The 12112-nt window shown below is 42.5% G+C and overlaps 1 protein-coding gene across 2 annotated transcripts; it reads left to right on the top strand.

The window, feature by feature from the left end:
• The first annotated feature begins 315 nt into the window (after positions 1-315).
• Positions 316-5431, top strand: LOC139026470 (NACHT, LRR and PYD domains-containing protein 1b allele 3-like). Of its 2 annotated transcripts, none has more exons than XM_070441811.1 (4): positions 316-435; positions 4319-4400; positions 4528-4776; positions 4884-5431. In XM_070441811.1, the coding sequence occupies exons 1-4, from the start codon at positions 403-405 to the stop codon at positions 4892-4894; spliced, it is 375 nt and encodes a 124-aa protein (XP_070297912.1). In that variant the 5' UTR covers positions 316-402; the 3' UTR covers positions 4895-5431. The 2 variants fall into 2 exon arrangements, with proteins under 2 accessions (XP_070297912.1, XP_070297913.1); XM_070441812.1 differs by having other exon boundaries at positions 332-417.
• Positions 5432-12112: the final 6681 nt, after the last annotated feature.

Raw genomic sequence — 12112 nt, 5'->3', positions numbered from 1 at the left:
TGCTATTCTACAAAGTTTGCCATGAGGATGAGAGAAAATGTTGCAGTTTTAAAGCTAGTTTTCTGAAATTGTCTTTACTTTAAAATCGCGCTATAACACTGATCTTCCGAAATACAGACTGAATTTTGCCCTAAGCTGTCAAAAGTCCAAGTAAACTATAATGTTGTGGTTTTTGTTTTTCAGAGTTGATGGAAAGTGACTAGACAGTGGCATTTATACCATTATGATTATGTATTCTTAAGTATGTCTGTGTTGTCCTCTATAAAGAGTCTGAATGAATTGCCTTTACAATTAGCTTACTGGTCTTTTATTTATTTATTTAGTATTTATTCTGAGTTCAATTACTTACAGAACTAATTTTTTTATCATTTTAGTCTCCTAGAACACACCTCGGGGAAGGAAATGACATCTGAGCAGGTAACTGCCAAAATAAAGGTAACACCAACATAAAGTGTCTTAATAGGACAGCTTGGCATATATTCTACAAGTGTCTGGAACTCTATTGGTGGAATCCAACACCATTTTCACACACAAAATTCCATAAATTGGTGTTTTGTTGATAGTGGTAGAAAACGTAGACTCAGGCGCGGCTCCAGAATCTCCCATAAGTGTTCAATTGGTTTGAGATCTGGTGACTGAAATGGACGTGGCTTATGGCTCACATCGTTTTCATGCTCATCAAACCATTCAGTAACCACTCGTGCCCTATGGATGGGAGCCTTGTCATCCCATTGTCATCCATAGCTATGGTAGCCAAAAATAATGGTGAAAATAATTTGTAATTTCTTTATTTTATTTCCCCTTTATTTAATCAGGTAGGCTAGTTGAGAACAAGTTCTCATTTACAACTGCAACAACACAAACAACAACACAGAGTTACACATGGAATAAACAAACATGCAATCATGCAGTCAATAATACAATAGAAAATGTCTATATACAGTGTGTGCAAATGAGGTAGGATAAGGGAGGTAAGGCAATAAATAGACCATAGTAGCAAGATAATTACAATATAGCAATTAAACACTGGAGTGATGGATGTGCAGAAGATGAGTGTGCAAGTAGAGATACTGGGGTGCAAAGGAGCAAAAATAAATAACAGTATGGGGAGGAGGTAGTTGGTTGGGCTATTTACAGATGGGCTATGTACAGGTGCATTGATCTGTGAGCTGCGTTGACTGCGTTGACAGGTGCTTAAAGTTAGTGAGGGAGATATGAGTCTCCAGCTTCAGTGATTTTTGCAGTTTGTTCCAGTCATTGGCAGCAGAGAACTGGAAGGAAAGGCAGCCAAATGAGGAATTGGCTTTGGGGTGACCAGTGAGATATACCTGCTGGAGCACGTGCTACGGGTGGGTGGTGCTATGGTGACCAGTGAGCTGTGAGCTAGCAAAGCTATCAAAGACTTATAGATGACATGGAGCCAGTGGGTTTGGCGACGAATATGAAGCGAGGGCTAGCCAACAAGAGCGTACAGGTCGCAGTGGTGGGTAGTATATGGGGCTTGGTAACAAAACGGATGGCAAACGTGATAGACTACATCCAATTTGTTGAGTAGAGTGTTGGAGGCTATTTTGTAAATGACATCGCCGAAGTCAAGGATCGGTAGGATAGTCAGTTTTACAAGGGTATGTTTGGCAGCATGAGTGAAGGTGCTTTGTTTGTGAAATAGGATGCTGATTCTAGATTTAATTTTGGATTGAAGATGTTTAATATGAGTCTGGAAGGAGAGTTTACAGTCTAACCAGACACCTAGGTATTTGTAGGCCACATATTCTAAATCAGAACCGTCCAGAGTAGTGATGCTGTACCGGCGGGCAGGTGGTGGCAGTGATCGGTTGAAGAGCATGCATTTAGTTTTACTTGCATTTAAGAGCTGTTGGAGGCCACGGAAGGAGAGTTGTATGGCATTGAAGCTCGTCTGGAGGTTTGTTAACCCAGTGTCCAAGAGGGCCAGAAGTATACAAAATAGTGTCGTCTGCGTAGAGGTGGATCAGAGAATCACCAGCAGCATCATTGATGTATACAGAGAAAAGAGTCGCCCGAGAATTGAACCTGTGGCATCCCCATAGAGACTGCCGAGGTCCGGACAACAGGCCCTCCAATTTGACACACTGAACTCTGTCTGTGAAGGAGTTGGTGAACCAGGCAAGGCAGTCATTTGAGAAACCAAGGCTGTTGAGTCTGCCGATAAGAATGTGGTGACTGACGGAGTCGAAAGCCTTGGCCAGGTCGAGGAATACAGCTGCACAGTATTGTCTCTTATCGATGGAGGTTATGATATCATTTATGACCGTGAGCGTGGCTGAGGTGCACCCATGACCATCTCAGAACCAGATTGCGTAGTGGAGAAGGTACGGTGGGATTCGAAATGGTCGGTGATCTGTTTGTTAACTTGGCTTTTGAAGACCTTAGAAACGCAGGGTAGGATAGATATTGGTCTGTAGCAATTTGGGTCTAGAGTGTCCCCCTTTGAAGAGGGGGATGACCGCGGCAGCTTTCCAATCTTTGGGGATCTCAGACGATATGAAAGAGAGGTTGAACAGGCAAGTAATAGGGGTTGCAACAATTTTGACGGATATTTTAGAAAGAGAGGGTCAGATTGTCTAGCCCGGCTGATTTGTAGGGGTCCAGATTTTGCAGCTCTTTCAGAACATCAGCTATCTGGATTTGGGTGAAAGAGAAATGGGGAGGCTTGGGCAAGTTGCTGTGGGGGTACAGGGCTGTTGACGGGCTAGGGGTAGCCAGGTGTAAAGCAAGGCCAGCTGTGGAAAAATGCTTATTGAAATTCTCAATTATCATGGATTTATCGGTGGTGACAGTGTTTCCTAGCCTCAGTGCAGTGGGCATCTGGGAGAAGGTGCTCTTATTCTCCATGGACTTTAGTGTCCCAGAACTTTTGGAGTTTGTGCTACAGGATGCAAATATCTGTTTGAAAAAGCTAGCCTTAGCTTTCCTAACTGCCTGTGTATATTGGTTCCTAACTTCCCTGAAACGTTGCATATCGTGGGGGCTATTCGATGCTAATGCAGTACGCCACAGGATGTTTTGTGTGGTCAAAGGCAGTCAGGTCTGAAGTGAACCAAGGGCTATATCTGTTCCTGGCTCAAAAATGTTTGAATGGGGCATGCTTATTTAAGATAGTTGTCTTCTTCCTGGTTGAAGACAGCAGAGGTGTATTTAGAGGGCAAAAAAATTGGTTAGGATGATATCTACGAGGGTGCCCGTGTTTACGGATTTGGGGTTGTACCTGGTAGGTTCATTGATAATTTGTGTGAGATTGAGGCCATCAAGCTTAGATTGTAGGATGTCCGGGATGTTAAGCATGTCCCAGTTTAGGTCACCTAACAGCACGAGCTCTGAAGATAGATGTGGGGCAATCAATTCACATATGGTGTCCAGGGCACAGCTGGGGGCAGAAGGTGATCTATAGCAAGCGGCAACGGTGAGAGACTTGTTTCTGGAAAGGTGGATTTTTAAAAGTAGAAGCTCAAATTGTTTGGGCACAGACCTGGATAGTAAGACAGAATTCTGCAGGCTGTCCCTGCAGTAGATTGCAACTCCGCCCCCTTTGGCAATTCTATTTTGTTGGAAAATGTTGTAGTTAGGGATGGAAATGTCAGGGTTTTTGGTCGTCTTCCTAAGCCAGGATTCAGACACAGCTAGGACATCCGGGTTGACAGAGTGTGCTAAAGCAGTGAATAAAACAAACTTAAGGAGGAGGCTTCTAATGTTAACATGCATGGAACCAGTGCTTTTACGGTTACAGAAGTCAAAAAATGAGAGCGCCTGGGGAATAGGAGTGGAGCTAGGCTCTGCAGGGCCTGGGTTAACCTCTACATCACCAGAGGAACAGAGGAGGAGTAGGATAAGGGTACGGTTAAAGGCTATAAGAACTGGTCGTCTAGTACATTCGGAACAGAGAGTAAAAGGAGCAGGTTTCTGGGCACTGTAGAATAGATTCAAGGCATAATGTACTGACAAAGGTATGGTAGGATGTGAATACAGTGGAGGTAAACCTATGCATTGAGTGAAAATGAGAGAGATATAGTCTCTAGAAACATAATTTAAACCAGGTGAGGTCAGCGCATGTGTGGGAGGTGGAACTAAAGGGTTAGCTAAGGTGTATTGAGCAGAGCTAGAGGCTCTACAATGAAATAAGGCAATAATGACTAACCAAAACAGCAATGGACAAGGCATATTGACATTAGGGAGAGGATGTTAGGATGTTAGTGATATATCTTGTTTCTGTTTCACCTCTTAAATGGTTGTAGAATCTCCCACCAGTTTTACCTTTAGGCTGTGTGATTCCCACCAACAGGTTCCACTAAGGAACAACAGGAAAGATGAGAAGAAAAAGAAGAAAAAGAAACAAAGGAAAAGGGCGAAGGATGTTCTTGCAGGTAAAAGCCATCCTTGCTATAGGCTGTACTGCTTGTTCAAATAAATAAAAAAACGCAACCATTACTATACGAGTTGATGCTTTCTTCTGTACACTGTACTAAGTGGCTCTTTCAACTGAAATCCCAGATGCTGTGTTTGTGGATAAGCACATGAGTACAATAATCAAGAGGGCCGCAATGGTAATGGCTATAGCAGATGACCTACTGGGAGAGGACATGATCCAAGATGAAACGTATTCGGATATTGAGGCAGCCGAGACCAGTGCGAAAAAAATGAGAGTTCTGTACAAGGCTCTACGCTCAGGAGGACCAATGATTAAATCAGCCTTCTACACAGCTCTCCAAACTAATGAACCTAATCTTGTCAAGGACTTGGGTAAGAACAATAGATACTATTTACACCCTGTGATTACCCTAAAACATAGTGTGCATTGTGATGTACAGTACACATCATATATTTTCCCATTCCTCTCCCATTTTAAGCTTCCCCCTGATGACAGACCTGGCTTGGGTTGGTCCTCATGTGCTGGACAATGGGCAGCAAGCAGTCTCACTGGCTGTGGGACTGCAGCAGAGTTACTATCCTCCTAATGCCCCTATAGGTGTTGGGGGATATAACCAACTAGCTCTATCATCCTTTTTTTGTTGTTGTGGCTTTATGTTTGTGGCAAACTGAAATCTGTACTCTTGCAATATGCTATAGCCTAGTACTTTGTTTTCCTCAGAATGTTTTGTGTGTTTTGTTTTTATCAAACCCATCTTTAGTGTTCTTACTGTATGTGTGGTGGGAAAGGGACAACCCAAAACTGGTTAAGTATGATGTTAGTTAAAAAATGGTACATGCATAAATACTTGAGGACAACAGAGGGACAAACAGGTTGAGTAGCATATATGCTTGTTAATTGATTTATGCATTATTTTAAATATTTGGTATATAATACAATCATGTTATGTGGAAAAGTTTGTCACAATTTATTTGACCAGAGGACAATACCAGAGGAAACAGTGCCATGAAGTAATGTGCAACCCAAGATAAAATGTTGATCATGTCTGTAACATTTTATTTTAGATGTGAGCTTGATTATACCAATGAATTGTGTTTATCTCTGTTGTAGCTTAACGTCTGATTTTATTATGGCGCATGGTTTATTTCATCATTCATTCTGTTCAGTCAAAGTCATCTCTATATCATCATTATATCTTCAACTCCTTTTACATTTTATGTTTCTGAGTTGAATGTCACATTGTTTCATTCTTTCCTCAATAAAAATACATGTTAAAAGTACCATAGAAATAATATATATCTCACATGAATACTACACAGTCAATTTAAATATCAACATTTAATATGATTGGTGATTCTGCAATAAATACATCATGCATAGGCCTATAAACAGGAAACATTTACAAAATGTATTGTATTAAACAAATTACAAAAAAAAGTCAGCAATGACGATCTATATACAACAACAACAACAACAGAAATCCTTCACTGCTACATAAGGCTATGTATGGTGACGTAGTGTGGTGACGTAGTGCTGCTTAAGCAGATAAATGAGCCAGTAATTAATATACAAATCCCCCTAGAAAAGTACTCCAGGTCAGTATCAAAGTCTCTCCCAGAATGACTCGTTAATTACATGTTAGTTTTGGCTACACTGGTTCATGAAAAGCCCCAGAATTGCAAGAAGATTTGCCTGGCTAACACGCTCATACCACAAGCTCTCCTCTCACTGTGTACCACGTGGGCCTGTGCGTCAGCCAGGCTACAAGAAGACTGCTGTGAGATAAGGATGTTATAGTTACTGCGCACTGGAGAGTTACTTTGGTTATCATCGTTAATGTTTTCTCTGTAAACCCTCTCATATACACTGGCAGCATTCAGATAGCTCAGTCATGTTTATATGTGAAAGGCAGCTACATTTCTGTGTGTGGAATCTTCTAATCTAAAGGATCTCCAAAGACATAGGCCTGTCTGTCAGCGACAGCTCCAACATGCAAGTTAACCGACCATCTGAAACCAAAGCATGGTTCTATTGGTACAGTGTAAAATAAACACAAAAATAGTGCTTTCAATAGTAAATGTTCTGTCATTTGGCCTTGACGTTTCTCAGCAAAACACATTGATGTATTAAAACGGCACACACCACACACAAACCACTTTGAAATGTTACAGACTTCACACAGAGCAGAGATTGATAAAAGCCTTGAAAAGTTCAGCATCATGAACCAGAGGGAGAGGGTCCTCTAAGCCCTTCAACTGAAAAATGATATTAGAAATACATATCTTTAAAATAAAATTTTTTACATGGCAACTATCTATGTGACTACCAGCAGGGTCATTTGACATTGTAAAGGCTACAATGGCTACAATACAATACAATAGCTAGGGATCACAGAACGATTATGTAAAGAGGGAAGGATATGTTTGTGTGCGTGTGCGTGTGCGTGTGCCTGCATACATGTGTGCATGCGTGAACATGTGGGTGTGTGTGAGCAAGAAAGAGAAAAGGGCAGTTATAAAGGCATGTCCATTTCTCAGAACCAGTAGAAGAGTTCACTTCTCTTCCTTCATGGGAAACAATGACCTCTATCTCTGAGGTGTGTCTGTATCTGGAAAAACCCCAGAAGAGTGTTTTACTGCAGTACACACACCCCTCATTGTCTTATGTCAGATAGCGCGGGTTTTGTAAAGCACCTCCCTATTTCAAATAGTAATGGAAAAAATAGTAATATCACCCAATGCTTCAACCCAATGACATCCACCAAGGTAATGGTTTGAGTGTGTTAGTGAGAGGTCACCTGGGTAGCCGTGTTTTGCAAGTTATTTTGCATTTGTTTTGGAACCGGGCTGCCTCCCAGGAGTGAGCCAGGTGCACAGTTCAAAGCCCATGGTGAAGTCAGCTCTAAACAAATGTGAGGTAATTAAGCATGTGGAGTGACGAGTAGGCTTGTGTATTCACACACAAAAGTAATTGCTTTTGATAAAAACGCTTTGTCTGCATTCCCAATGAAAACTAATTTAAAATGTAAACATATTTTATGGAAGAGATGTCTGTTTCTGGACGATGCACAATGCTGCCTTGTTGACAACATGAACGAGTGGCACAGATTACTGCTTGATTTGAGGAGGCTTTTGTCCATTTACGTCACGGCTGGCCCATGATGAGTACGCAACTCAGAGGCTAAAGGCTGTGTGTGATTATGATTATGTACAGTCAGATACAGTGGGGCAAAAGTATTTAGTCAGCCACCAATTGTGCAAGTTCTCCCACTTAAAAAGATGAGAGAGGCCTGTAATTTTCATCATATGTACTCCAGAAAATCACATTGTAGGATTTTTAATGAATTTATTTGCAAATTATGGTGGAAAATAAGTATTTGGTCAACAACAAAAGTTTATCCCAATACTTTGTTATATACCCTTTGTTGACAGAGGTCAAACGTTTTCTGTAAGTCTTCACAAGGTTTTCACACACTGTTGCTGGTATTTTGGCCCATTCCTCCATGCAGATCTCCTCTAGAACAGTGATGTTTTGGGGCTGTTGCTGGGAAACACGGACTTTCAACTCCCTCCAAAGATTTTCTATGGGGTTGAGATCTGGAGACTGGCTAGGCCACTCCAGGACCTTGAAATGCTTCTTACGAAGCCACTCCTTCGTTGCCTCTCCCCGCGCGTTCTTGTGTTTGGGATCATTGTCATGCTGAAAGACCCAGCCACGTTTCACTTCAATGCCCTTGCTGATGGAAGGAGGTTTTCACTCAAAATCTCACGATACATGGCCCCATTCATTCTTTCCTTTACACGGATCAGTCGTCCTGTCCCTTTGCAGAAAAACAGCCCCAAAGCATGATGTTTCCACCCCCATGCTTTCACAGTAGGTATGGTGTTCTTTGGATGCAACTCAGCATTCTTTGTCCTCCAAACACGACGAGTTGGATTTTACCAAAAAGTTATATTTTGGTTCATCTGACCATATGACATTCCCCAATCTTCTTCTGGATCACCAAATGCTCTCTAGCAAACTTCAGACGGGCCTGGACATGTACTGGCAGGGGGACACGTCTGGCACTGCAGGATTTGAGTCCCTGGCGGCGTAGTGTGTTACTGATGGTAGGCTTTGTTACTTTGGTCCCAGCTCTCTGCAGGTCATTCATTAGGTCCCCCCGTGTGGTTCTGGGATTTTTGCTCACCGTTCTTGTGATCATTTTGACCCCACGGGAGCCCCAGATCGAGGGAGATTATCAGTGGTCTTGTATGTCTTGCTTGTTTGTAGGTGACCAAATATTTATTTTCCACCATAATTGCAAAAATTCATAAAAAATCCTACAATGTGATTTTCTGGATTGTTTTTTCTCATTTTGTCTGTCATAGTTGAAGTGTACTATGATGAAAATTACAGGCCTCTCTCATCTTTTTAAGTGGGAGAACTTGCACAATTGGTGGCTGACTAAATACTTTTTCCCCCACTGTATATATACCCAATGAATGTCTACACACCCTTGCAGTCTTCACAATAGATGGCTTAAATAAATATCGGGAAAAATATAGAACATCTTCCAAATGAATTACAAACAAAAATATGAATATGTCTTGAATGCATATGTCTTCACACCCCAGAGTAAATACTTGGTGGAAGCACCTTGGCAGCCGTCTCAGGGTTAGGTTTTCAGGAGACCGAGGAAGGTTTTCCTTTAAATTTTTACCTGGGCTTTGCTCCTTTTCTTTTCATCCTGACACACTCTGCAGTCCCTGCCTGTGACAAGCATACCCATAACATGATGCTGCCACGACAATACTTGAAAATACAGAGAGTTTCACTCTGTGTTGTGTTGTATTGGATTCGACTCAAACCTGTCATTTTTAATTTAGGCCAAAAAAATTAATTTATTTGCTACGTTGTCTTGCAGTGTTTAGACTTACATTTGAAATTTTAATAATTTAGCAGATGCTCTTATCCAGAGCAACTTACATTAGTGCATCATTTTAAGATGGCTAGGGGAAACAACCACATATCTCAGTCATAGTAAGTACAAATGTTCCTCAATAAAGTAGATATCAGCAAAGTCAGTGCTAGTAAACAATCAAGTGCTATTAATATTAGTTGGTCAACGACAAAGGGGTCATTTAATTACCTGTCGCGCAGTCTTATGACTTGGGGGTAGAAGCTGTTAAGAAGTCTTTTGGACCTAGACATGGCGCTCCGGTACCGATTGCCGTGCGGTAGCAGAGAGAACAGTCTATGACTAGGGTGGCTGGAGTCTTTGGCAATTTTTAGGGCCTTCCTCTGACACCACCTGGTATAGAGGTCCTGGATGGCAGGAAGCTTGGCCCCAGTGATGTACTGGGCCGTACGCACTACGCTCTGTAGTGCCTTGCATTCGGAGGCCGAGCAGTTGCCATACCAGGCGGTGATGCAACCAGTCAGGATGCTCTCAATGGTGCAGCTGTATAACATTTTGAGGATGTGAGGACCAATGCCAAATCTTTTCAGTCTCCTGGGGGGGGGGGGGTAGGCGTTGTCATGCCCTCTTCACGACTGATGTGTTTGGACCATGATAGTTTGTTGGTGATGTGGACACCAAGGAACTTGAAGCTCTCAACCTGCTCCACTACAGCCATGTCGATGCGAACGAGGGCATGCTGTTCCTGCTTTTCCTGTAGTCCACAATCATCTCCTTTGTCTTGATCACGTTGAGGGAGAGGTTGTTATCCTGGCACCACACTGCCAGGTCTCGATCTCCTCCCTATAGGCTGTATATGGTCCAAGCACACCAAGACAGTCGTGAAGAGGGTACGACAAAGCCTATTCCCCTCAAGAAACTAAAAAGATTTGGCATGGGTTCTCAGATCCTCAAAAGGTCCTACAGCTGCAACATCGAGAGCATCCTGACTGGTTGCATCAGCCTGGTACGGCAACTGCTCGGCCTCCGACCGCAAGGCACTAAAGGAGGCAGTGCCTACGGCCCAGTACATCACTGGGCTAAGCTGCATGCCATCCATGACCTCTACACCAGGCGTGTCAGAGGAAGGCCCTAAAATTTGACAAAGACCCCAGCCACCCCTGTCATAGACTGTCTCTCTCACTACCGCATGGCAAGCTGTACCGGAGTGCTAAGTCTAGGACAAAAAGGCTTCTCAACAGTTTTACCCCCAAGCCATAAGACTCCTGAACAGGTAATCAAATGGCTACCCAGACTATTTGCATTGTGTGCCCCCCCAACCCCTCTTTTACGCTGCTGCTACTCTCTGTTTATCATATATGCATAGTCACTTTAACTATACATTAATGTACATACTACTTCAATTAGCCCGACCAACCAGTGCCCCCGCACATTGGCTCAACGGCTATCTGCATTGTGTCCCGCCACCCACCAATCGCCAACCGCTCTTTTACGCTACTGCTATTCTCTGTTTATCATATATGCATAGTCACTTTAACCATATCTACATGTACATACTACCTCAATTAGCCCGACTAACCGGTGCCTGTATATAGCCTTGCTACTGTTATAGCCTCGCTTACAGTATATAGCCTCGCTACTGTTATTTTTCACTGTCTTTTTACTGTTGTTTTTATTTCTTTACTTACCTATTGTTCACCTAATACCTTTTTTGGGGGGGTGGGGGTTGCACTATTGTTTAGAGCCTGTAAGTAAGCATTTCACTGTAAGGAACTGTTGTATTCGGCGCACGTGACAAATAAACTGTGATTTGAAGACACTTGCCAGTTGGTGAGCGCATGCTCAAGGTACACGTCCTGGACCCCAGGAAGAGTAGCTGCTGCTAATAAATACAAATACGTCTGGTTTTGGTAAAAGATTTGTCAAAGGAATGAGACATATCTTTCTTGTCTCAGTTGAATTTATTTGAATTGCTTTTAATTCAATTCTACCTCCTATAATTCAAATTCATTTCAAATTCTGGTTGCTGTGGGATGTGTTTAATTCAAATTCAAATGTTAAATTCATGGGTTGAATTTAATTAAATCAAGGAATTCAAAATCAACCCCAATTTTGGCTCAACACCTGCCATCTCACTGTCTAAGAGGACCACAATGGAAAGACGTTTTTGGCTTTTTATTTAGTTTTTGAAGTGGTAGGATTGTGTGGCCTACCACTTCGTGGCTGAGCTGTTGTTGCTCCGAGACGTTTTTCCACTTCACAATAACAGCACTTACAGTTGACCGGGGCAGGTCTAGCAGGGCAGAAATTTGACAAACTGACTATGCCGTTGCCACGTTGAAAGTCACTGAGCTCTTCAGTAAGGCCGTTATTATACTGCCAATGTTCGTCTATGGAGATTGCATGGCTGTGTGTTTGATTTTATACACCTTGCAGCAACGGGTGTGGCTGAAATAGCCCAATCCACTAATTTGAAGGGATGTGGACATAATTTGTATATATACTGTAGTGTATATAGAACATGATTCTGGAAATGGAAACAGAATTACCACACGTACATATACAACCACAGCACACACACACGCATCTCACTGAGCCTTCCCCGGGGCTTGTTGGCTCCCCAGGTGGGCCCCCACAGGTAGACAGGAGGCTGCATGGAGGGAGAGGGAGCACTGGAGCTCAGTGGAGAGGAGAAACCTGGAGAGAGAGAGGGGGGAAAGAAACCTTTTACACATTACATTCACACAGAAACAGGTAAATAGGCAATAAACAAATCACGTTACCAAGATGGCTTTACATTTCTGAGA

The sequence above is a fragment of the Salvelinus sp. IW2-2015 genome, unplaced genomic scaffold (genome assembly GCF_002910315.2).
Source record: "Salvelinus sp. IW2-2015 unplaced genomic scaffold, ASM291031v2 Un_scaffold4875, whole genome shotgun sequence".
Classification (NCBI taxonomy): domain Eukaryota; kingdom Metazoa; phylum Chordata; class Actinopteri; order Salmoniformes; family Salmonidae; genus Salvelinus; species Salvelinus sp. IW2-2015.
This window is presented reverse-complemented; position numbering and strand designations above follow the sequence as displayed.

Bases quoted from the DNA above. Each gene is read 5' to 3' on its own strand.
- LOC139026470 (XM_070441811.1), top strand. From the start codon at position 403: ATGACATCTGAGCAGGTAACTGCCAAAATAAAG. The intron at 436-4,318 runs GTAACACCAACA...TCCCACCAACAG, and splicing joins AGGTAACTGCCAAAATAAAG to GTTCCACTAAGGAACAACAG. The intron at 4,401-4,527 runs GTAAAAGCCATC...CTGAAATCCCAG, and splicing joins GGCGAAGGATGTTCTTGCAG to ATGCTGTGTTTGTGGATAAG.